The sequence below is a fragment of the Colletes latitarsis genome, chromosome 4, assembly GCF_051014445.1.
Source record: "Colletes latitarsis isolate SP2378_abdomen chromosome 4, iyColLati1, whole genome shotgun sequence".
NCBI lineage: Eukaryota > Metazoa > Arthropoda > Insecta > Hymenoptera > Colletidae > Colletes > Colletes latitarsis.
In genome coordinates, this window is record NC_135137.1 from 43,126,207 (window position 1) to 43,153,107 (window position 26,901).

General features: G+C 45.0%; 2 protein-coding genes across 2 annotated transcripts in view; one reads left to right on the forward strand and one right to left on the reverse strand.

Annotated features, from left to right (window-relative positions):
• Window positions 1-15,863, forward strand: part of LOC143341240 (uncharacterized) — a 41,488-nt gene extending 25,625 nt beyond the window's left edge. The window contains exons 2-8 of the mRNA XM_076764001.1: window positions 7,277-7,412; window positions 8,379-8,574; window positions 8,930-9,140; window positions 9,304-9,628; window positions 9,723-9,989; window positions 10,072-13,051; window positions 13,300-15,863. Of these exons, the coding sequence (XP_076620116.1) occupies window positions 7,277-7,412; window positions 8,379-8,574; window positions 8,930-9,140; window positions 9,304-9,628; window positions 9,723-9,989; window positions 10,072-13,051; window positions 13,300-13,611 (4,427 nt within the window). The 3' untranslated portion in view covers window positions 13,612-15,863. The remainder of the gene's footprint in view (window positions 1-7,276; window positions 7,413-8,378; window positions 8,575-8,929; window positions 9,141-9,303; window positions 9,629-9,722; window positions 9,990-10,071; window positions 13,052-13,299) is intronic.
• A 222-nt stretch (window positions 15,864-16,085) lies between these two features.
• Window positions 16,086-26,901, reverse strand: part of LOC143341260 (uncharacterized) — a 42,759-nt gene continuing 31,943 nt past the window's right edge. Inside the window, exons 5-7 of the mRNA XM_076764063.1 lie at window positions 21,389-21,479; window positions 18,078-18,134; window positions 16,086-17,732 (exon numbers count right to left, since the gene is read on the reverse strand). Of these exons, the coding sequence (XP_076620178.1) occupies window positions 17,650-17,732; window positions 18,078-18,134; window positions 21,389-21,479 (231 nt within the window). The 3' untranslated portion in view covers window positions 16,086-17,649. The remainder of the gene's footprint in view (window positions 17,733-18,077; window positions 18,135-21,388; window positions 21,480-26,901) is intronic.

Sequence of the window (26,901 nt, forward strand, 5' to 3'; positions counted from 1 at the left end):
CTGCCTCGTGTGCTTACCTTGTATCGCTGCACGCGGTCCAACGTAGGATGCACCGCGTCTTGGTCAACCCGAGACTTCTTGCTTTGCGATCCGATTCAAGCCCTCCAAGTAAATATGTTGTATATTTGTACGATTAATAACGAGAATCGAATAGTCGCGAGTATTATTCCGACACTCCGAGAGGAACACACTTGAAATCGCTCGGAATATTAGGAAGGAATTTGTCGTTGGCTCGATTAGCTCGGTCGATCGGGTCAGTTGTGTCTGCTGAACGAACGATTCCAGTTGGAATCTCGACTTGGCGAAACAATCGGCGATCTCTCGTAAACAGCCGAGATAGAGGATTGCACGAGATCGATGCAGCCTCGTTGAACTCTGACTCCACGTTCTATCGACGTCTGTTCTATCGAGGCGTTCGAGCGGTTCTGGTGGTTACGCACGTTATCGTGCACGGTACGATCTCGTTAATAATGTTGCTAGGCGATGCTCGATTATTGCGAACGAATCCCCAGTCTATCGAGCCAGCGCGCGTGTAAATTATCGGTGTCGATGACTGCCGGAGGCGGATCGCCGCTCGATCGCTTCTGTTTGCTCCGGGATTACAAAGTCGACCGACGCGTAAAATAAACGCGCGAGGTTTTATCGAGTTTGTTACAGTAATTGCACCGAACGGAACATTGCGTCGTTCGTACGGTGCAACGGATGGGCTGTTTACGCGGATAAGTTGCGATCGTACGAACGGATCCTCCAAAAACGTTTGGCGATCAGATACAACACCGTGTGGTCAAGTTTACCGTTAGCTCCGCTAGTCTTTACACTCGTCGTGCCAGGTCACGAAACAATAGAACCAAGGAACAATTGAGATTTCACAGTGATTCGCAAACAGTTTATGAAAAACGTGTTTTTGGAGAAATATAGTTTAGAAGACGAAGTAGATCGAGCTCCAAGAAGAACGGCGAGCTGAGATTAACGAACGATAATACTGAAATCGATCCATACGTAAAATATGATATGTGTTATGTACGTTAGTACAAGTGCAATTCTGGGTATTGCGGATGTATAATTTCGGGGCGACGGTAAAGCGCACGAGGCCGGTGATCTGATGTAGCGTGATGCTTGATAGCTCATAAGCAATAAGGATTCGTAGTAAAGAATCTGCCGGCGGAGAGGGGAAGATGTCAACTTCCTGGCAAGAAGCCCGAGTTGAACCATTCAGTACTCGTCACAGAACTATCAAATAAGGAAGCATGCTAAAATCTCTAACATGTGAATTTCCTCAAGGTAAGGAAGTTCGTTTCCCGGACAGTTCGGTGGATGTATCCGCCAACAGGTTCTCCTTTGAAGAAACGTCGATGGGAGGAAATGCGACGCGCACCGATCAACATTGTGGGTTTCATCGACACGGAACGCAAGATCGATGCAACCGATGAAAAGAACGACCACGAACGGTCACGAACGGCGCGTTGTTAACCGGTTTCGCGCTCGTACGTAAATCATTATTTGCGTCCCAAGTTCAACCGCGAAGCGGATTGTCTCCATTGATGCGTAATTGGTCCAGGGTTAAACGGTTCGAGGAAGCGTGCGGCAGCGATTCGATCGCTTTCGGTTTTTACCATTCGACGCTAGCACCTTGACCGGTAGACGGTAGTTCGATCCAGTTATGATCGACGCTTCGTCCTCGAGCGCGTCGTTCGTTTCCGATTTCGCGATGGCTCGAAGTGGAAGACGATTTGGCCGCCATACGTCGCGTCGGTTAACCGCCCCACGCCTTCAGCCGTTGTTTCCGTGTCGATCGATTGCGGGACCACGCGCGTCGCCTATTCTTCCCGGTTGGAGACCTTCGTTCGCCACGTTCGCCACGTTCGCCGAGAGAAAGAGAGATAGCCACGGAACTGTACAACCAGTCGTCGTGAACACGCCCCGTGCACGCTCCAACGAACAAAGAAAGACTATTTTCGTCTGGCAGTTTCATGGAAGTGACCCCGCAGCCGGTGGCACGTACATCTCGGTCCCTCGTATTTAGGTCGCAAGCCACGTTCTCCCGCCGCCTTGTGCCGAACCGCGCAACGTTGGATACGAGCCTTGTTCCAAATTTAGTGCTGGGCACGGTCTCGAAAGGCTTCCATCCCCTCCGACCAACACTTTTTGGCGCTCGTAAAAGATTCTGAGAACGGAACCGTGCATTGTCGAAACCGTCTTCGTCTGTTATTGCATGCTTACTTTGTCATCGGCACACGCATACACACGAGACGCGCCACGATCGCCAATTCACCGAAATCTACTATAGTCTGATGATGTCAACCTCTGTCACGATACTTGCTCGTAATCGTTGTACGATAATTAATAGACGCAAGATATGTACAATACCGATCAACGATTCGAGTACAGCCGCATCGTCAGTTTCGTAAACGAATAGGAGTCGAGTCGACGGGTTAAATCATGATTTCGCGACCATGAATCTTTCTACTTGCGAACCAGGTCATCCGGTAACGTTACCGAGGATCGGAAAATCTGATGGAGTTGGCGCAGCTTACTTAGCTGGAAACATCGTCGACGTTATAAATTGCAGGAACGCGGGAGAAAAAGAATAGATCAAACTTGACCTTAAATTATCCGAGCCGCATCTAACAGATTCAGACAACGTCAGGGCGCAGACGTTGCGCGAGTGAATCGACCAATCTGAAATTTATTGTTCCAGCGAAGGTCAAGCGTGGGAACGAAAGAGGACACCGCACCGAGCGCCTCGACGCCTACGTATATACCAACCCACTCTATCCGTGTAACTTGACGTCGTTCGGTACACACTCCGCTCCGAATTACGTGCGATCGTAAATCAACATTTATGCCGAAGCACTCCCGTCTTATCCGGACACAGATTTCTAGGTTAAAACTAACTTAAACTGGATCGATTACCTTATCTTGCGATTGCGCACAATCTAAGTTGTCTATCTTGGAGCGCGAAGGCTGACTTGCGATCCGATAGACTTTCCGTCGCTTTACCGCAGGAGATTGTCTGCAAAAGATAAATTAGGCTGATTTTTCTAATAGGAAAAACAAATGATTTGATCATAAAGGAATTCTTAGCACGGGACCTTGCCAAGACGCTTGATGTTCAAGTCGCGCCTTACTCCCAATTATCGTGTACGGTTTAGTCACGCGTATCCGTGAATCAGTAGCAGCGCAAGAGGTTAAAAGCTTCTTCGCGCGTGCTTTGCACCGTGCACAAGACCTTTGTTTATTGCGTTGGAAGCAGGGATACAAAGAAAGAAAGCACGATGATTAACGATACTGATTTGTTTCTTCACGTATCGTTTAGAGCACCGAAGATACCTAATCGATTCGCAAGAACCTGATTTGGTTCTCGCCAAAATGACAGTAATAGAGACTGTTAAAAGGTCAAACGAAGCAATTTCTCCAAAGGAAAGTGCATTCGAGCAGCTGTGTCAATTACAATCGAATTGAGGAGCGAATAGTACTTTCTGTATCGGTAAAATGAACTCGTTCACCGGATCGATGTATCACTGTACGATTCAAGAACTCGAAAGAATGTTTGCGTCGACTATCGTCACGAGTACGAAGAATAGTGGGGATAATCCAAGTCGAAATTGGGTCGCATTTGACGCGATCGGTACAGCATCGTCCCTGTCCTCGCCTCATAGATCATACTTTTTTCGTTTTGCTTTCGCTTCTTATCGGCTGTCTGGCCAAGAAGCTGCCAGTTCTTATCTAAATCTTCCCTAGGTCGTGACACACCATTGAAATGAAAATAGAGGAGATTAAATTTATACAATATTGCACATGTCGATGTACGATGTACCAAATACGTACTCACGATATTAACAAACGTTATTTACGAGGAAAAGGAGAACGGATTGATAAACAGTTTGTCAAATACGGTTGTCCACGGTATAACTGATGCATTTTTATTTTCATCGGACGATCGTCCGATCCACCGAATCGTAACTTCCTCCGGAAGGAAGCTTTCATGAAGGAAAAAACGAATTCGGAGGAATCGTTTTCCACGCAGCAAGCGTTCTTGATACGTTTCACGAACGAGCATCCGTACGAAAGAAAATCATAACGTAGGTTTTTCTACGATTTGTCCCGTCAAGTTCAATCCCTCAGGTACGACGCAACAGTCAATCTCAAGCGAAACGATAAAGCTTGTCGTTTAAACTTTAATGATCTTTGAAGAAGGTACGTCACAAAAAAGATGTTAAAAAACTAAGTAAATATGACATCTACACGGTCTTTAGGTGATAAAATTTTCTTCGTAAACATAAAAATAGACGACTAAGTGTCAACAATTAACGAAGCTTTGTGGATTGGCACATAGTACGGACCTCGTACTCGAAGGGTTAATTCTCGTTTATCCCTCATTTTTACAATTTAATTTGTCCGAGCGTCGAATTGACACGATGGTAAAATATCGATAAAACGAAAAGATTTTCACGGAACAAAACGATACGCCGACCATACCTAACTCAGACCTGCTTTTTTTACATGTATCGCTGCGCAGATATTTGCATTGCATATAAATATTTCCAATTTCAATCAAGGACAGGCGTTAACGATACTTTTTATTTGGTTTTCACGACAGATTTAGATATGTTAATTCGACTAAGGCATTGCAAGCAAAACTACCTAATAGGATTGCAAAACTGTCATCGTCCATCTGTTCGCTTTGCGTTTACATTGATAGGTGCGAATCGTTTCGTCAAGAACGTCTACATCTCCTTTCCTTGTATTATAATATTTAATTTCCTTCGATAAATTTTTGAAACGAAATGTAGGTAATTGAAATAATATCTCGTAACTTTCTTAAAAACTTGAAATGTTGCGTTGCTTGATTGCTCGGCCGCATCGAGGGTTGAACGACCACGCAGACGGTATGATCAAGCAGAGTGGTCGTATACATTCGTTGGATGGATTCAGCCGATCTCGACGACAATTTCCCAGTTTACAGTTTATAACAGCGAACAAAGCGATTGGCGGCTGGAACGATTCGCGTAAAATACGGGCGAGCGTCGCGGTGCACGGTTCCGCATAATCCAGTTATCGAAGTCTACCGATACACAGAAATAAACTTGATTCGGTAGCCCTTGAACCGGATACGATGTTCCTGCCCGCCAGTTGTCTTCGATAATTGTGAGCATTAACTTTGCTCCCTGCGCCCCTCTTTGGTGAAACATCGAAATGCATCGCGAATGCAACGATCGAACGATGCATTCGCGCGCGACAAGGACAATGGTAGTAATTGGTAACGATCAAAGTTTTTTTACAGGATATTTTTCTACGGGTCTTAGGAAATCCATACTATCTCGTAATACCATAAATGTCCGTAACGAACCTGTTACGTACACTCCAACAAAATGATCGAATGAAATATAGAACGCGCCTTAGAATTATTCTGTTCAACAGCTGCGATAAGATGTTTCCTTGTTTCATCGGCGGGCTAAATCGGTCAATTCGTAAGTAAATGTTTCCTCGAAGCAATTGCGGCGGTTCGAAACTCGCACTCGAAGAGGAACCCATCATTTAGCAAGTTAAACGTCCCATGGACGCGTGCCGTCGTCGGTCAACGTTGTCCGTATACTTAAAGGCTAATTGGAAAGCGGAGTGCTGGTAATTTACCGTTTATCCGAGACGAGGAACGCGTCATCGACTATCGCGGTGTCTATGGTTTAACGTGCGAGTTCTTTTCTACGTTTTCTTTCGCTCCCCGACCTGTTTCGTTCGCGCTACACACCCGTGGTCTAGTTCCGGAGGACACGATGCTGCGGTCGACGCGAATAGTTGTTCGGGGTCAAACGGTCGTTCGGGCAATCGTTGTTGCTTTCGAGATTTAGGTCAAACTACGCCCAGAAGCGAATCCCCTGCAGTTCCTGGTGCCTTGAACCCGCCCGCCGCGCCGTAGCAACAAACTATCGATATCGATTGCCTTCGTTCACGATATTATACCGCTTACAAATTAGTTATTACTCATTGATATATATGTCTTTAGTAACGATACGTTTCGATTACTTTAAATTTGATTAACTTGGTCGATACCTAATGGAGGTTACGAGTATTGTTTTTCAATTCTACCGTTGGTGGCCAATTCGCGGTCAGAAAATTTCAGTCACGCAACACCATAGCAAGAGCAATAATCTTATACGTAGTGGGTAGAGGGGGGGGGGCGGGTGTAGGTTTTTGTCCGTTCGAGAAGGGAGAAATTTCCGTCCGTAATAAGTTTGACGCGCTCCTTAAACAAATCCATCTACAATTTGCTCCGGTACGCCTAAACGCGTTGAAAGTCGCACACATGCAGAATTTCGTTCGTAACGCGGCGACTGGTTGTCGATCAGGCTGTTTCGTAAGAAACACCTGCGAGTCATTATCCCTTGCCTACCTTGGCTTTCCCCGGCAATAAAGCGGTTCGGTTTGCCCTCGCAAAACGATGGAGCCGCGCTCTCCTCCGCCTCGATCAATGGCACAGAATAATCGCACGTGTCTGTACGCTAATCCAAGTATTTCGCAAACTTTCGAACGAGATCTTCTCTGGTTCTTTCGTACTCTGCGTTTACAGAAGTACAACGACAACGTAACAGGCGCGAGTTTCATTTGTCGAGAAAGAATCGAGGGAAACGCGTTCCGTTCCTGAATAAACATTTTCTATTTTCTTATAAACTCGGGCTGGCCGGCGCTGAAAATAGCAACCGAAGCGACGGCCACGAAGCTTCGGCGCCACGACACGGTCCACGATACGAGTACATACACGCATACGGATGATGTATACATATTATAACGCGAGCTTATCGTTCGCGAGGTAAATTTAGGTCGCGAAAACGACAAAAGAAATTTCATGCAAACGCGACCTTACTTTCAAGCACTTACAAACACTGTTTCGTTTCGATCATTCTCAAGGCTCTGGTGTTTCACGAGCGATGATCAACGATCGCAAATAATAACGCCGCCGCGCAGTTTCACCAAACTACGACTTCTGTCGGGAGTTTGAGAGAGGATATTTCGGTGTCGAAGGCGCGGTCGAAGCAACGATAAATAAACGATGGAAAAAGAGAACATCCGGATATTCGCGCGGGCGAGATCACGGCGCTCGACGCTGTTCCCTGACATTTTCGAAAACATGTACTCGGAAACGTATGCACGAATAAACTACAGCGAGATGTTGTCACGATTACCGATCGATTTTTCGTGCGAGCAAAGTCGGCCAATGGGATTCCCCGGCATTCGACTCGTCTATGGCCACGACTGATTGTTCCGTTTTACGTTACAGTCGTCTACTGCGATTATACTGCCTCTGGAAGGTCGCTGCAGTTTCTCGAGGATTACATCGCAAAGGAGGTGCTACCATGTCTGGGCGATACGCGAACGTCCACGTCCATCTGTAGCTTGCAGTCCTCTCTGTTTAGGTAAGTCCATTCCGAAGATACGCACGCCATCGAACGATCGAGGTCGCGAACAGAATTCGCGCGCTCGTTAACGGCGACTAACGACACATCCGCGTTCGGTATTAGAGCCAATCGTTTCCCAGAATTAATTCCAATTACACCGCTGGAAAATAGCTCTGTTAGAAATAATCGTTGCGGCAAATCGATGAAAATCGAACCTTCCTCGTAAATATATCGCGGATTGGAAAATATCCAGCGATCGGTGGTGCGTTAAAAATTCCTAATTATCGATTTCCTATGACCCTGCGACATTAATACGAGCGTGTACAACAATTCCGGTTAATGTACGGTATCCTCGATAAACGCGATTCGTTTTCTGCGTCGCTCGAGCGTTGCCTTTCTATTTCGCTCGGAGTAGGAACGATTGTACGTTAACGTTGTTGGTTTCCCGTAACTCGAACGGTTCGAAACCGATCGGCTACGGTATGTGTAGTCTTGGATGCGAACGAATCGTTTCGCGGCTAGAGCAGTCTCGTTATCCTTAAATCTTATGCAAACGAACGTAGGGGTGGTTTTATACGGCGTTCCGCTCCCTGGCACTGACGTCCCGGATCAATATCCACCGACGCGAGCGCCGACCACTTACCAGCTGATCGCCCGATCAACAATCACGATAACAATCGTGTATTTAATCGAGGTTGATTAATATCGATCGCCATCGAGTTTGTTCGATGCGGTGTAATTTCGGTGGTCGAACGGGAGCTGGTGTTCTCGATACTACCGTCGACGTTTTTGGAATCGTTGCTCCTCTCGGCGCGGCGTCGCGACTTTGATCGTCCGTGGGATAAATCGACCTCGACGTCGCGACCTCAAAGCTACCAAGAAACACGAGAAAATCTCTCGTACGCCCTCGGTAGATCTACCAGTCGCGTTTTTACGATCGTTAATGTCGACGGAAGGACAAATCGATATATCCTGACGTTACAGACACGAAGCCAGAGACATCGTCAGACACGCGGTGGGGGCCGGCGAGCAGGATGCAGTGCTGTTCACGGGTCAAGGCACGGCTGCTGCCCTTCGCGCACTCTTGCGACACCTCGATCTCACGGGATCCACCGCCGTCTTTGTGGGACCGTTTGAGCATCACGCGAATCTACGGCCTTGGCGGGAACACGGTGTCAGGGTAAGAAATATATAACGCGCTCAAAGTTACACGGAAGAATTTTTCAGCGGTGAGTCAAAAGTATTCTCGTCGGTGTAGCGTTTCATGGTCTAGAACGATACTCGAACGTTATCGAGAATGCTTCTAATTCACCGACCGTTGCTTACGAACGTTGATTTATAAAACGCGAACGTATGGCACTTTTTGTCGCGGAGGGAGGACATTTCAAGCATTTTAAAGTACGATCGAAACGGCTTAGTGTGCTGTTTTTTGCGACCCACCGTAATATTTTTCATAAAAGTGTTCGGTTTCGCGAATGGATTCTTGATACAATAACAAGCGTCGCCGTTTATTAATGTTCGAACGTCCGTTACAGATAGTACGAGTATCCGAGACCCGGGAAGGTTTCTTAGATCTGAACGATCTCGAGCGAAGTTTAATGAAAGTGCGAGCGGACGGTGTTACGCAAATGATCGGGTGCTTCAGCGCTGCGAGTTGCATAACCGGGGTTTTGGCAGACGACGTCGCTACGACCCTTCTTCTGCATCAGTATGGGGCGCTTAGCGTCTGGGACTACACCACCGCAGGTAATGATCAGCCGATAGAGGTCGAAACAATGAAAGGTATTAAAATATCGGACGTTATCGTTCGATCGTAAAACAAAGATACATTATCGTTCGCATTTGTCTTAGGAAAGTTGATCTCTTAACAGCGTTTGTTCGTATTCTAAATTTATCTCCGTCTTCTCAGCTCCGTACGTTCAGATCGATATGAATCCTCACTTGCCCGGTGTCGGAGAGACAGCCGTTCACAAAGACGCGATTATTTTCGCCGGACACAAGTTCATCGGTGGGGTTCAATCACCCGGTGTGCTCGTGACCAAACGGTCTCTCTTGAAGGATAAAATTGGCACGGAAGACATGAGGGATTCCCATCACTATCATCGAGACCCGGAGCTTCGCGAAGAAAGCGGCACCGCCGGGGCCGTCGAGACCATCAGATGCGGACTCGCGGTTCAATTGAAGGAGAGCGTTACACCGCGAGCGATCGTCGCTCGTCAAGATAAAATATCCAGGTACGATTGTTGTCCTAGACGGTAGAAGAATAACCTTTTAAAATAAAAATTATCGAGATCGAAACCCGCTCGCTTCCTGTCCGTCTCCCATTAGGCAGGTGTTGGCTCACGTACGCACGATTCCGGAACTGATTCTGCTAGGCAGCGGTTCGCAGAATGTTAAGAGGCTTCCCATCTTTTCGTTCATGGTGCGTCATCCGCGGGGCACGTTTCTTCACCACAACTTCGTGTGCGCCGTATTAAACGACGTCTTCGGCATACAGGCGCGCAGTGGGTGCGCGTGCGCGGGTCATTACGCTCACGACCTGATGGGAATCGACCAAGAGCTCGCCACGGAATACCAAAAAGTTCTCATAGAGGGGTAGGAATATAGTCCGAAATAAAAGTTGCTTCACGACGAATAATTAAATTAGATTTTCTAACGAAACTATGCTTATTTTTAGCGAGCGGAACAACGCGAACGAGGAGACAAACGCGGAAGGTCTGAGGCCGGGTTTCGCGAAACTCTCATTTCCGTATTTCATGTCCGAGGCGGAAGTTGCCTTCGCGTTGGAAGCACTGAAAATGGTAGCCACGGAGGGTTGGAAGCTGCTGCCTCAGTACGCGCTGAATCCGGATACCGGCGAGTGGCGGCATCACACGAACAGCGTGTTCAAAGAACGGAAGTGGCTCGGTTCGATCAGATATACGGATGGTAAAATGAACGCGTCCGAGAGACGGGTGTCCGGGTCGGGCGTCGTTCCGCAGAATTACGGCGATTGTTTGCAGACCGCGCGAAATATCTTCAACCGCGCAAGGAAAATGGCACAGAGATACCCTCTGCAGATTGATCGTAGCCACAATTTTGTGTCCGAACGGATGGAAAGTTTGCGATGGTTCATGTTGCCGAGCGAGGCGCAAGATCTTCTTCTCGGTAACTCGCAAAACGTGAAGCAAGACGTGCCTTTCAATCCGACGTTGTCGTGGAACCGATTCGGCCATCATACGCCGACGACCACGCACGACAGTCTAGTGAACTGCTTAGCTCTTGCCAACAGCATCCGGCGGCTAAACAGCGACATTCCTCAAACGGGAAATGCTCCGATCTCGGCCATGTCGCCCAGACACCGTAGCCTTCCAGCCTTGAGCACCGTCAAGAGGACTCTGACGAACGTTGTCGAGACCAAGTCAAAGTTCCCGAGTCCCTGTTGTAGCCGGAACGAACAAGAACGATCGCAGAGCACCGAGCGAAACAGCGAATCGACCGCCGGTCAAAGGTCGCCGGCTACTTGCCCGAGTTCACCGAGGCCCGTCAGATTCGCCGTTGGCGAAGCTGTCACGCCTTCGGCTCTCGGTGCGATCCCTTACCCGAACAACAGGCCGACCAAAGAGCAAAGGGATCTGCTGGACAACGCGAACGCTGGCCGTGCTAGGTGCAATTCCTTAGGTAGTACCGGCGCCGGGGAGAACCCTTCTTCGGGTAATCGCAAAGTAGCGTCCTCGTCGTCTTCGCCTATACCACCGCTTCCATTGAGTCCGCAAACCTTGACCAGCTTGGGCCTGGCTGGAAGCAACGTTAGCTCGTCGAAACACAAAAAACACCATTGTAGCTGCGGCATTCAAGTCGAACTAAATTACGTGGACCTGGACAATGAAAGTCCGAGTCACTCGATCTTGTCGTTGAATTATCACAACACGGCCTCGCCTCCGTCTTCGTACTCGTCCGTCGGCGATTACGCGGAAAAGTTGGTCGGCGGAGGTAGGTCGTCGCCGATTTGCACCAACAGCGGACAGAGATCGGAGGACGATCTGAGCGCGTACGTGAAAGAGGTAACAAAGGAGCTGGCGACGGAAATCAAGTCGGAGATTCGTGAGGTGATTTCAAAGGTCGACGACGCGCTATCCGAGACCAACACGTCCGAGAGTACTCCGCAACATCATTCGCGCAACCTCGCTGCGATCGGGCAACTGTCGGCCGAGGACAAACAGCTCAGGCACGATTCGTTCACCGCTAGCGACATCGCGGAATACTTGATGGAGTTCTCCAAGGAGATGGCCAGCGAGGTCAAGTCCGAGATCAGATGCATGGTGAACGCGGTGGACGGACTTCACAGGCACTCTCCGGACGCTTCCGCTTCCGACGTGTCCTCGAACGGTTGCGGTTCTCCCGATAGGAGCAGAATCCTTCCATCGTCCGCGTCGCCGAGACTCTCGAGCGCCAGACGAAGCGGACCGATTGAGATCTCGGGAAAGGTCGGCGAACTGACGCAGCAAGAAGGCAAGATGTCCAGCGAGTGTTCCTCCGACGAGACCGTGATATACGTGATGAAACCGGCCGAGAATGAGCAGCTGGTTCGCAATCAGTCGAAAACCGACGACGAGGAAGTGGTGCACGATCTGGACGATGACCTAAACGAGGACGACGCTCACGAACGCGGCGGCTTGGATATCGGTGACGCGCGAAAGATTCTTCCCAAAATCTATTCCGCGGTGAATTCGGTCAGTTCACAGGACAGCGGCATCAACTTGTCCTTCCACGAGAGCGACAAATCTCTAGACTCGGTGGACTTGAAGCGCAGCAGCAGCGCCGAGTCCAATTCCACGAACAGCTACGGTCGCAAGCCAAGAGCCGCGTCCATGACCGGTATGTCTAGCAAATCCAACTGCAAGCAACAGGTTCGCCAGAGCGACGACTTTTCGGAAGACGAGGAGTGCTCGAGCGATCTCAAGGAGGAGGAGGATCAAGCGGTGCCGTTCGAGTCCAAAGATGGCAAGACCGAAGCATCGTCTCAGGTGCAGTGGCACTGTCCACCGAAGAACGTATGGAAACCAACGGTCGAGGCTATGCAAGAATTCGACATGATTCGGGACAACGATAGAGTTTTGGTCTGCTTGTCCCCCAACGGTAAGGATTCTTTATCCCTGTTGCACACGTTGCACCAATACAGATTCTACGTGAGGTCGAAGGGCGTGGATTTCGAGATCGGCGCCGTCACGGTGGACGCGAACGAATCAGATTCGATCGCGATAATTAATTATTTCAAGACCCTAGACGTTCCTTATTTCTACGAAGAGAAACAAACGACCGTCGACTCTAAATGCACTGGCAGCAGCGAGAATCGACCGGAAGATCCTCTGGACACCAGCGGGGCGTGCAGCTTTTGCAATCGAACCATCAGAGCGAAGCTGTACTCGGTCGCCAAGCGACACAATTACAACGTGCTGGCTATCGGCCAGCATCTCGACGACCTCACCGAGGGCTTCCTCGTTTCGGTGTTTCACGGTGGCAAGTTGAAAACCATGAAGGCCCACTATTACGTACGCCGACACGATATCAGGGTCGTCAGACCGTTCGTTTACGTTAGAGAGAAATCGCTGAGGCAGTTTGCCGAAAACAAGAAGCTGTTGACTTTGCGAGAAACGGGGTCATGCGACCTTCCCGAGGTAACTTCGTTATTTATAACTATAATTGTCACGGTTGCGCGCGCGAGCGCGTCTTTAATTAAACGCGATCGATAGCACCGTCCAACAAATTTTCATCATTTTCAGTTTCGAAATATCCGCTAAGAACTCGGAACCAGAGTTGCTCTATCGTTTGTAAAAAAATCGGAAAGTTAATTTTAAAATAATTTTTTTTCGACTCGTTCCAACCGTAGATATACTTGAATCGATGCGTTTAAATTGCTTTCCAGAAGCGGAATCAGAGCAAAGAGCTGATCGTCCAGCAGGACCGCAGCCATCCTCGTCTGTCTTGGTCCTTGAGATCGGCTCTGCGACCTTTGATAGACGCCCATGGACAACAAACCGATTCGGACGGTGCTTGTGGCGTGGGAGGTAGCGGCGCGAATAGTTGTAGCCTCGGTAGCGGCAACAATAACGCGAACAACCAACAGAAGAGACATCGAAGAGTAAAGATTAATTCCCTGACCGCCGTTTCCGCGGTTCAGGTGCAATCGCAGGGACACGATGGCGACGAAGAAACCGACGAAGAGCCGGTCCTTTGAGGGAGACCCGTCGCGAGATGGGATTCCAGTCGTTTCTCGATCTCATCCGTGCACCATCGTCGAAAATTACCTTTGCCGACCTTCTCTGTCGTCAGGAGAAGGCGATTACGTTTCGCGGCTGTCGTCGCCACTGGAAACGTTCAGGATCCCGAGGGAGAATGCTAAGGGTTCGGATGGTAGCCGAACCGCGACCTACGGATCGTCGACGCTTGGAAAAAACGGAGACGAGTTTCGGTTTTCGCGGTTGAAATGCGCGTTGGTCGCAAGCCTCGTCCTCTTTACCGAACAGTTCTCGTGTCAGTGGCGCGTGTTTTGACAGTTTTAATCGCTCGAATTTGTCGAGCGTTTCAAGATCGTGAGCTGGAAAGGTTTTCTTGTTCGCTGATACGAAAATACTCACGGAAGTTTAGGAATATTTTCGGATAGGGGAGGATTCGTAATTAAACTTCGACGCACGAAAATAGGAAATTTTGCTCGAGCTGCAGACGCGACGACGGTATCGACTGGTTTTTGTCTTTCAACCAGATGTGATCTGGATCCATCTGTATCTAACAGAAATGCTTCAAACTACTTAAAACGTTGTGCGCGGTTAAATGTTTTCTTACCTATGGACACTTGGCGTTAATGGTTACGGCACTTGGAGACTTCGGTTGAACTTTTCGAGGTCAGAGAACCGTTTGAATATTGGCGATTGTGCGAAACTGACGGCAAAAACTTAAGCAGCTGGTCGTTCTTTACGCGCAGTTGGTCTAAGAAATACGCGAGTCGTTGTTCTTTTGTCGTTGTAATTAGCAATCCAGCAGGTATACTGGTAAAACGTGAAAGGATATTGCTTAGCGAGTACACGATTCGACGTTTCGGTTGGACTTAAAAACTAGCGCGAATCGATCTAATCCATCTACATACTTGGGTGTTGGTACACGAGCAAACACGAGAAACGCAGCGACTCAAGATACGCCGAAACCTCGACTGCTCAAAGAATTGCCACGCGGTACAAAGAACACTTAATTTTTTATATAATTGTGATTTGATAATCCAAGAATACGCGTCCCCCTTCGACGATACTTAGAGTTACTACGATTTTAAGATACAAAATTTTTTGTAAATCGTAATTGTCACCAGACGATGGTCGAGACAAGTCCTCTTTTCGATCATTTTTTTGACTATCGAAAGCGACTGAAATTTCCTAACGGGGGTGAAAAGAAAACGCGTTTGAGTTCTATTATCGTTAGCGAATCGATAGGGCGTTCATTTTTTTTGCGGTCAACGAAAATGTCGCCCTTGGCAATTCGGCAACGTTAAGGGAAACTTTACGTAAAGTAGGAACCGTGCGATTTCCGACTTGAAAGCGCAGAAACTAATCGACGAAGGATTTGTTAAAATTACCTGGGTTAGGTCTGGTCTAGACGCACGAAGGATAGAACGAGATCGTGGGCTTAAGGTTCTGACAAATTCTTAGCCGTACGTACTTCGATTGCACGCACAGAAAAGTGCGCGTTCGCGCATGCATATACTCGTAAATACGTGTACATAGTATATGCTTGTCACGAGGAAGCCGAAGGAACATGGTATATCATTAAACGAAAGCTTTTTCCTCTTAACTGGTACATACGTATACATATACATTATAAATATATACATATATCGCCTTGTTCGAGATCATTGGCGAATCATATTTTTTGACTATTGTATAGCCTTTTTTTTTTGTCGATGGGAAAGAATGAGAATACGCGCGATACCTTTGATTCCAACGTAAGCGTAGAAGCACTTTGAATTCTACTTGTCATTCGACCGATGGACTGGTGTATAGAACAAAATATTCCAGTCGCGATGATATTTTTACCAAGCGGAAAGAATGCCAGTTAATGGTGTAAAAGCTGGATAGCATAGAAAAACTTAAAATGTAAGACAGTTGGACGCGCCAGTAACCAAATACGAGAGAGTCGCAAACGTTCGTGTCGAAGTGCCGGTCGATAGATCGACACGATACTTAACGAGAAAGTCTTACGTTTTCGTGTTTTTTTTTTCTTTTTTTTTATGTTTTCGTTAGTCATACGCTCGCTACTATTAGAATTACGAAGTAAGGCTCGTATCGTAGGCAGCCATTGCGGAACATACGCAGCCGTAGATTCTCTACACGCATTTTGCGTCGTCCGACTCGTTTAAAGGCTCGTTTCGTTATCGGTCGCGAGACGAAACGCGTGTCGTTACGACAGAGCATGGGTTAACAGCAGCGTAAACGGCAACAATAACGTGAAACGAGAAATGGAAGTCTTGATCTACATGGATTTTCGTGGATAGATAATACCATATTTTCCGAGAGTTACGAGAGGATGTTGTTACTGTAAAGATATGTAAGTTTATTTATCGCTAATAAAAATGAACGTTTAAGAAAAATAAATGACAGTTAACGGTCTGTTTGTCGTGGAAACGAGTACCCCGTTTTGATCTAAGCTCTTTCCATTTCATTGCTTTGTTCCGGAGACGCGAACTCACGTAACATCGAGAAGATGGACGTGGATACGTGCCTCGTTATGTTTTAGTATTATAATTCTTTCAGTATGGACTGAGTTATCGTTCATTTTATTTGCGTATCGGTTGGACCGGGAACGGTAAGAAATAACGTACCATGAAAAAACGTTAGTTTATTAGATTTATTAGACCCTTTAAAATATTTGAAACAGCGTGCGACTTTTGTTATTTGGCGTAGCAGTGAAATATCGTTTAATAAGGTACAGAGTACGAAGCTCGAAGAGAGCAAAGCGATCAATATCGATTTAAAATTTCATTGTAGCTTCTCTCAAACCAGGTTTCAAAGCCCCGTTTATGTTTTCGGCCGTAAATCGGCCGCCGGAGAGGGAAGGCCGTTTGCGTCGCATTCCATCGAGAGATTTTCAAAGTACGTATAAGCGCAAATTGTCGATCGTCGACAAATTATGTTTCGTCCCTCTGTCGCGATGGGAACGCGTAGTAGCTTTCGGTTCAGCTTCGTCGATCGATCGTTTGACGGTATCGTTTCGTATTGTTCTTACGGTTACTTTAAACGAGATACAATGCGAACTAGATTAGACAAGAGTAAAATCGAAAAATTCACGTATCTTACGGGAAAAAATTAATTACGATTGAGTCGCGAGTACATATATCGACGGACGAAACTCGATTAGAGTCGATAAATGTTCCGTTTCGTCGATAGGTTTCTCTCGCGGACTGCTCCTGCCTCCCTCGCTGATTTCTCGCTTTTTACATCACCACCGTACACCACCGAATATGATTCACCAAGATTTATCAGTAGATAGTTTTCAGCACAGATAACGAAGGAAGTTAGACGTTTGAGATTTTACGAGACCTGTTGAAATTTTATGTTACGCGATACGTGGGTTTCCGTAGGTACGATAGATCAGGCACGATTGGCATGGTACCTGGTTTTTACTTAAATATCCATTTTACAATTTACCTTTTCGCATCGAGTTTACGCAAGATTTTTGTGCTGCATACAATTTAAGAAAGCTTTAACGCGGATCTGCGACAAATAAATCTGTTACAAACTATTTTGTCGGTTCAAGTAACGAATAGCAAAGTAAAATCACTGTTTGAAGTAGACGTGCTTCTAACAAGAGACGAGTATCGATCGACTATATCAGTTTAAAATACAATCGGATAACATAAAATTCCACAAGACATCGTATCTACGAATCTTACGATAGGTGCGATTAGGGCTTATCAAAACGTTCCTCTGACATTTACCAAAGATCGCGAGCGTCGCGGCTAGATCGAAACGTTGGATTCGAAATTGAGAGTGGCACACTCTATCGGTGCGAAACGTAATCATCTTGCGCGTCGGCGCGAATTCTAAACCTTCTCGGTGTTGTTTCTCCTTGTTATTTTTCGGGCTGTACGTCGGATAAAATTTTTCTCCGCGCACTGTATTCGCAACAGTGAATGTCAGAGGAAAAACGGCGCAGAAATCGCGGTCGTTCGTCGCTGTTGGCTCATCGTTAATTCGTTTTATCTAACACAGAGACGAGAATAGGTAAAATTCTAGTAACCCGGGGACAGCATCTCTTCGTCCTCGTCCTCCTCGTCGTCGTCGATTCCTGGCTCACCGAGCGCGTGGACAAATTCTGAAACAAGAAAATTCTCGATAAAATAGCTTCCTCGTTCGATTGTCTGCTCAGAGTTCTGATTCTATTCGAGTAAAGTATTTTATTAGAAAAATAAGACGATAAAATGATCTATACTTGTTCGTATTCTTAGCGAACAACGTTCGAACACCCGAATAACGTCGGACTCGAGGAAGAATTTGTATCAAGCTGCCAGCAAAGTAGGGCTGGGTAAACGAAATTGTATTGAAAGTTTATCGGTTTCGAAGCACAAGGCGATTCCTTGCTGCGTACCGTTCGAGTTTCATGACCGAGGTCGCAAAACGAGGAAAGTGTAATTGGCAAAACGCGTGCATGAAAGCTTACCGTAGAAATCGATTCGTCCGTCCCCGTCCACGTCCACTTCCTTGATCATATCCTCGACTGAAACACAGTGAAAGCAGCTTGTATCTTGTACTTGATTCAAGCTGAAATGTTTCACAAGTCTCTCAGACGGACAGAAAGAACCGTCGGTGGTTAGTTTTCCGGCAGTTTTCCGCTTTCGCGATTCCCTCTCTCTCTTTTCAAATTTTACAACTACGTACGTTTTACCAGAACGATTACAGAGTGGTCAGACAGACTGACGGAAGGTGGAAATTAATATCGCCGCTATTACCGCTACCCGTTCACCGACATGGCAAATATTGCATTTGGCTTGATTAAAATCACCCATGGACGATCGTATGCTAATCGACGCGACGGGCGTGCAATTTAATTTTTAACTCGACTTCCCCGCCGCGCCAGCACTCGGATTTCCGTTAAATCTGTCCGACGAGATATCGCGCGAGGTATTAATATGCCGCATTACTTTTCCGTCATGAAAAGTGCACCGACAATTCGCCGCGTAAAACCGATAAACCGTACAACCTGAAAGAGGAAAAAACAATTGGTTGGCCGCGAGTGAACGTTTTTTGGCTTGTTGCGGTGATTTCGAACGAGCGATCTATTCAATTCGAATTCAGTATTCATCGAAATCAATTTAGCGATAGAGACGAACAGATCTTATCATTTTAGGTATAATTCTTATTCGTAGCGATGCATAGCAACGCGCAAACTTGACAAGATTCAGCAAGATGCCAAAGCAGCCAACCGATCTTTCTTATTGCGAATTTTCCCGTAGACGAATTTCATTCATAACTAGTCCCGTAACTTGAGGGTGATTTTCAAATTATTTTCAATCAAGAACACATCCTCGTCGTTGCGAATTAATATTAATCAATCTCTATCGAAATAATTAGAACGTTAGCAAGAGACGAACGTGCAACTAATCCCGTTATTCACGAATCAAGTCCAACGAGCTCTCCCTTTTTTTGCGGTCGTTTAATTTAGTGTTGAACTTGTCCTAGAACCAGAGAATAAATCCCTTAGCGTCCAACTTTATTTCTCCGTAGGATTTCCTCTTCCACTGAAAAGAACGAAGATGTACAGATCTAGGGTTTCCAACAACCCCATCCACGAGGACAATTACCACGTAATGACAATAGGAAAATCGATTTCAAGACCATCCTGAACTTGTTCGTTCTTTCGATATCGCTAGAAAAATACCGCTTCCGATCGTTCTTAAAACAAATTATACAAACAGCAGTCTTCCCGAAGGATATTTCTCACCATTAACGTAATCGGTTCAATGCCTCGCGGCAATTATTAATACGAGCAGAAATACTATGTGTACAGCACAAATTGATTCCGATCAATTAGTAACCCCATCCCATGTACCGACGTATTATTACGTCGGCCACTATAGACAGAGGTGAATAGAGGGAACTCAATTTAGCGTCTCGCAGGAGGGGGTTTGTGCGCGCGTTCGTACGCAATCGCTATTAACGCAAAGCTGAAAAATTTATACGAGATTAAAAACCTCCTTGATTGTTCGCGATAAAAGTTTTAGGAAAATTTAATGCAAGATAATAAGAAAATTCAACTAATTAGGATCGACCTATCTTCTTTCGTTAGGGTAATAAGAATAGAAAATCGAGAATTGCTCCAACAAGCTGAATTTACCAATCGATTTTAACCGGACAGTTTCCATCTACTTTTCCAAGTATTATTGTATATGTTCCTGTCTTCTTCGACTCTTTTTAAATCGTCTTGTACATCCGATATGACTCAATTTTCGAGGTTCTATTTTTTATATGTGCCGATAATAATTGTTTCCGATGGTAAAGGTACCTTGATCGTTTTTGCAGTCGATGTCAACAATTTTATCGAAATTAAAATACGTTGTAGTTCGTTATTTGTTTTCATTGTCTGTCTATAAAAATCCGACAAATTATGAGCGTATTTCTTGGAGGTTCCTCTAGGAAATAAGATCGTTTATAGGATAGAGTGTTTTACAATTGACATCGTAATCGCGCAACCAGCTGCTACGGTCAGCAAAGCGCATCGCTCTCAAATTATATTTCAATTAACTTGTCTCTCTTAACGCGTCCCGAATTTGACAATATTTTCATCCAATTTCAAACCCTTTCTGACACTAATTAACTCCGATAAAGGACTTTTCGAGTTCCCTTCGCACAGGGAATTTGCATATTTTGATTTGTTTTATTCTTTTTAAACTTGATATGGGACCGAACATGTTATCGAGCGTAATTACACGAAACAAAAGTTTATCACGAAGGAGATAAAGGATTCGGAGCGATCGGCCCGAACGCCAGGATGCGATGCTTGCTTTAAATTGCAAAAAAGTTGACAACATTTCTGTGACGCGCCGCAGACTCACGGAGGAATAACGAGAACTTTGAACGGACTGTTTATCGGCATATCTTATTTTCCATGACTTGGAAAAATCCAGCGATAGAATCACGATTCGCGAAAGGTCGTAATGACTCGTCAAATAAAATTAAAAATGGTAGATTTTCTGCCCGTACCAGATGAAAACGAAGAAACGAGAACAATGGAGACAAATACAACCAAGAAGAGTATCGTATGTATTCTGTTTCGAGTAATAACAGTCGCTTGCAGTTTCCTTAACGTTTTCTTAGATGTTGCAATCTTCCAAAGAATATAAAGTTACATTATTTTCTTTTTCAAGCGTAATCAATTTTTCTTATATCCTTTTGCAGGAAATATGATGGTCGTATTTTTCCCATTGAAAAATTTCACTCGATGATACAAATTCCAAAGATCTTGAGCACTTCGATAATTCAATGAATTCCTGTTTCGCGCAAAGGACAACCGCTCCGCGCGTACTTGTCAAACTTTATCCTTAAATTTGTACAACGATTTGACAAACGCGTCGAGAATGAAAAATTGGAATCGATTTATCGAGGAAACAAATGATCGTCGACAAAAAACAGAATTGGTATCGATCGAAAAGTTTCGTCGTGCGTCTCGGCTCGTTTTATTTTCCAAAGTATCGTCTTCTTCTTGACTAACTTTCTTCGCTGTTCGCAAGTTTGTAAACGACGCGTCAATTTTCCAGGATCTGATTCTCTGGTTCGATTAACTTGCAAAGCGATTAAATACTATTTACCCGCGCACGACGGTCACTCGTGATTCAGCAAATAGTAAGTGTTTCTAAGCGTCGAAAATAAAATAAAACCGTAATCGACGTACACAAAAACCGTTTCTATTCGTAACTGTTACACTATTGTTTAGATTATTATGACTGTCACCAAGTCCTGACAATTAATACGTACTTTCCTCCTCGGACAAGTCCTCTCCGAGACATTGTAGCACAGCTCTAAGATCGGACGCGGTGATGTAGCCGCGATTATGTTTGTCAAACACCTGAAAGCATACAAGAAAACAAAGAAAAGTAATAGAAACATCGTGAAATAGGCCCGGTCGAAATAATGGAAAGAGGGTCACAGACCTCGTGGACAGAAAATAATCGGCGAAATAGATTCATTTATTTCGAGGTAAATGGAACATCCGGCCAGAGAGAATGGTAGAAGGCTTTTTCTTTCGCTATTCGGAGTAGAGAGGGTTCTCTTTGAAGCGCTCGGCTATTGCGGCGACGTGATAACCGAGGCTCGCGAAAAAATGCCACCACGGGAATAATAACGACGCTGCCGCCTATTATTTATCGTCTCGCGCCGTTTCCAGACGCGGCTCGAACCATTGGACTTTCGCAGAAAATAGAATCGGAATTGATGCCGCTCTGGGGAACGCTATCCGTGGCCTTCGACTCTTTCGGATGGCCCGGCTTAATACAGCGGCAACGGTTGTTATCCTCTTTCTGAATATTACTTGGTTAGATCCGAATTAATGGCCTTGACTGAACTAGACAACAAAAAGGAGACACTGCGCCGCAAGGAATCTCGGAGAGTGTTCGCTCGCCCATTTAGACTCTTTGTTAATACGTCATTGTTTGGGCCGACTCCTGGAGGGGGAATCGATGTCGTGTCATTTAGATATAGTAAATCTTGAATAATCTTTTATAGCATTCTCATCGCAAAAATGAAACAATTTTCATTGCGAATATTTTCTTCATAATACGTATCTTCGCGAAATATCATCTCATATTATAGGGCTGACGTCCTATCTTTCCTCTCATATCTTCCTACAATAGCCTCAGTATAGTAGAGGGTAATTCTAGAAACTGGGTCGCACTATAACTGCTTTTTTTAAACGAAGATAAAAGTTTGGTAGAGAAACAACTTAGAGAAGGTCTTCTTTACATGTAGTACGCAGACGCAGGTTCTCTTTTTAATGAAACCGTACGTGGATTTCCTTCGTTCTTCCGAGTATAAAAGGATTAGATAAAATCTTCCAAAAGAATTTCGGCTGCCACGCAACCACGACTCTACGAATATTCTTGCGCGGTCGTACGTTGCGCATAGTCTGATACTATGCGCCGAAAGGTAAAAAAGAACCATCTTTGCCCGGATTCATGGTGAAGTGTGATTCAGGATTCGTACGTTAAGCGTCAAACTAATTAGGTTTATCTTTCCGTTTATGCCCCGAGCATTCACCGCGGAATAGCAGTACATTTGTATCGAGTTAGCTCAATTCGTTACTATATTTTGTTGTTCGTAGAAATAAAAACATGTTATCTCTTGTCAGAGTCTTGGAACACTTTATATTGAGAAAATTAATGAAGCAAATTTTTAGAAAAATCGCGTTCTCAAGGCAGTTTTCTAAGTATAGAACGTTTCCGTCCACTTTGCAGCATGATTTATTCAGGTGGATCGTGCAGACGTGCAGCCGGAATCATGCGCGATTACCGTACTTTCGGGGAAGTGGAAGATCTCATCGATCCGTTAATTTCCCTCGCCAAGGTGTGCAAGACGTAGGCTTTTGATACGTCAATCGCTATTGAGAAACAGGAATAGTTCGAAGAGTTCAAGTCCAAAATCAAACATAGAAGTTCCTAACTTCCTAATAATTAACCGCAAATGCAAGTGTCGCAACAAACGTACATATAATTTTTATATCTTAAAAATAGCAAAGAAGTCACATTCGCATTATACGAAATAGCAGTTGATCGATACTCTTGTATAAATAAAATAAATTATCTTTCAGTTAAAAGGGCACACACAGAACCGTGATACATAGATTCGTATTGTTTGTTCTTTTAAAGGTTTTCCGTTACGAGATCAAAAACGACAATATCGTAGATCACGGATCACGAATCGATCCACCCTGTAGAGTCCTTATTCCCACGACTCTGATATTATAGTTTAACGATTACACGCCTTTCTGTTTCTTCGGTCGGTGGAACTCATTGACTGAGCTCCGTTTCCGGGAACAAGAGCCGGAGGAGCGAAGGAAATGTTGTCCCATGGAAGGAAATGGGAAAAGGGGCTCGAGGAAAGTCGTCGCAGGAAAAATTCCGCTCGACGCGTCGACGACGCGGCAATCCCAGACACTAGATAGAAGCCCGACCATTCTAGGCTGAATGTAGGAAATCGCACTCGGGCAACCATTAAAGCAATTACCAAATCATTTAGCTCCCTAACTATTCCATTGTTTCATCAAGCGTATCCACTTGTACGAGTGCCGAGTAGACAACACGAACGTCATAATTAACACCATTGTCGTCTGCATATTCAAATTTAACGCGCATACCCTGGTAAAACCAATGATCTAGGTTTTTCGAGTTGTCTACTGTATGACAAACCGACACTATGGTGCAAAGATCATCCACCTATCGATGGATTTGTTCGGAGGGTGATAGAGTAATTTCACCCGTTGTGTGTTGCAGACGGGGAAAAAGATTTTTATTTGTTGGGCATTGTTATCAGTAATCCGGTGAGTTCTTGGCAAATCTGATTATGCCTTATCTTTCGCGATTTCTGATTTAAAATTTCGGCGTGTTTCTCCATTCCGTCGCTCGTTTGTCACGCAGAAATGCGCAAGTCACGAAATAAATCATGCCCCTCTTACCATGGCCGCGTTCTTTCTGGCGTATCGCGTCTGATAACAGACAAAACTTGGCGGGCTTCGCGTGGTTTATCGTGTCTACGTGAATCCAGGAGAAATCGTTTAAATCTCTCGCGAGAAAGAAACAAAGAAAGGATCAGCACCGTCCACGAAAATGAGAAACAAAACCGTGATCGTAAAATGCAAAACACGACGGTGAATTCACATTCGAAACATTCAGAGCGACGGTTTTCCATCGTTGGGAAAGGAACGCGTGTCTAGTTTAGTGATATTAAAATTGATCAGATATCGATAACCGCCGTTACAAAGATACTATCGTTGATTAAGCAATGGTCAATTATCGTTCGGAAAGGTAGATTTTTAGTTAGCGAATGGTCACGATCCACGAGTAACGAGCTTGATCGTTAACACGATGAACATACACATACATGCCGCACTCTTCCTCGTTTACATTTGTCCCGCTTGTTCCTTTCCGTTGGCCCAGCCACGCAAATCTACAATGTATTTGTGCTCCGTTGCTCCAGGGACACGTCCTGAATTTTCAACCTGGTCCTCTGCTACTACAGCGTTACTTTACCTCTCAGTTCGCTCTATTCTGAATCGTGGAATTCTTTCTCCAGGCTTTATTCTCTCTCTCTACTTTACTTACTGTTCTCTTCTGCGGACGATAAGCTATTTACTTGGCATAGTTTACATATTCATCGTTGCTGTGGTACAACGCAGCATCCTTGTTACGATACGTAAACCCTCTTACCCTGAAGCCATTTTAGTCGGATCTTGTAAAACTTGTCAATGTTGTTTATAAAGCGATTATAAGCTGGAAACTGATACGCATGAAAGCGTATCTTGACCGAAACGCAAACGAACCGTTTCGATACGAAATAAAGATATAAGTTTTTTCAAATTCAACCTAACAAAAGTTTTATAAACTGGGAACGTATATGTAGAAAACAATCGATTCAAAATTTACGTTCAAACTTTGAAGCAATTTCAAAATTATGCAAATTAATTCAAATCTTACGCTTGCTGGATTTTCGAACGCTGCACGTGTGCTTAAATTTAAGAGGATTAATACCGTAAGAGCCAGACAAAATAGGTACGCTGTATAAGTTAGGAATTGCTGATGCCCACGTACGGTAGTCCCTCGCTTATGTTCATTAATTTTTCCGTCGATACTATTCCCCGAGTCCGAAGGTTTCGAAAAATAACGCATAATCTCTTGATCGACGATTAAAACGGAAACAGTTGCGTTTCTTGGTAAATTTCTGAAAATTGCCAAATAACTATTCCGTTAAATTGCAAGGTGTTCGATAAAACCGAATGTCCCCGGGCTAGTTTTTATTATATGTATAATCGAGGTTCTGCAAAAAATGCTTAACTTGTAACGTATGGAATAGAAACCATATAGTCGTCTATACGAACGTAACAATCCTTGCCATAGTTTTTCATTGTCTCGTCCTCCTCTTTCGCGAATATTTATCTCTAGCCCCTTCCTTCTCTGTCCGTCTTCCTCTCTGAAATGTAATAAACGTTACCAGTATATCTTTGGCCGTTTTATCCTCGTTTCTGAAAGGTTTTTCTCGGTGGCCCGTCACCGGTGCCCTCGCTCGTTCGCTTTTCTCCTTTTTTCCGCGTTTTACCGCTTTTTTTCAACGATGCTCGGCCACGATTCGACTGCCGGCGCGCCAACCAGCCCGCGGAGATTAAAATATCGACTCGGTAACTGCGATACGTCGCGTCTGACCCGAATGCCGACCCGTTAAACTCTTTAAGCGCGCGTCGGGCGATTTAAAGGGATCGAGGTGAATCTTTCGACGCGAGTGCTCGTCCGGCAATCCGATCGTTAACACTAAACCTACCGGCACTTCATGTATACTTCATTCCTACCACGACCGGTCAAATGACCAGTCTTTCTTTTTCTCTTTTACGAGGCAACGCACTTCTAATTTTTGCATTATATGTATAGAAAGTTGTTTTTTGAAGTTTATTCGTAAGATATCCTTCTCTTTTATGTCGCATAGTTTTTCTCAAAGCATTGAATTCTAAGAACCTATACAAAAATATTCAATACTTTTACTCTAAACGTGCATTAGTACTTTAATAGTATTACTAAATTAGTAATTTTCATCGGATAGAAGATAAAACGCTCTTGAAAACAAATTTTCTTTCATGTCGATACCGTAGTTAATTCCAGAGAAAACAATTATTTACGAAAAAATGGCATAGTAATTATGCAAACACTCTGTATACAAATTTAAATTAATTTTCAATTAAATAAACAATTTATAGTCCAGTTTTATCCCACATCAGTCGTATGATCAATAGAAAGTGCTGAAACTACTATGGGTATGTAGCGTCAGAGAAAATGTAAAAATAAACATAAAATACAGTGTAAATTATAATAGTTTATATGGCCATTGGATAGGGGATGAAATGCCCTTTAAAACGAGCGTTCGAACAAGTCGATAGGTTTATTAGTTCCGGAGATATAGCGATTTTAATTTCAAGTCGCGTGCGGTGGCTAGTTCCGGAGATATAAGGGTCCGAAGAGTTTGTTTACTACGGCCTTGTCAAGGCCGTTGACCGCACGTGACTCGTAGTAACTAGGTCACTCGGCCACTCGGTCACGAGTCACGTACGAGAAAGAGAGGTCCGGCGCGACGCGTCAGACGGAGACAGCGATAGTCGAATTAAGAAAAATTACCCCTTCGTATAAATTACGATATCTCCGAAACGGAAAGTCCGATCGTCAAAAACCGAAAGCCATTTTAAAGAGGAAGGTTTGCCGCCGCTAACAATGCCTCAATTATGGCAAAAGCACTAG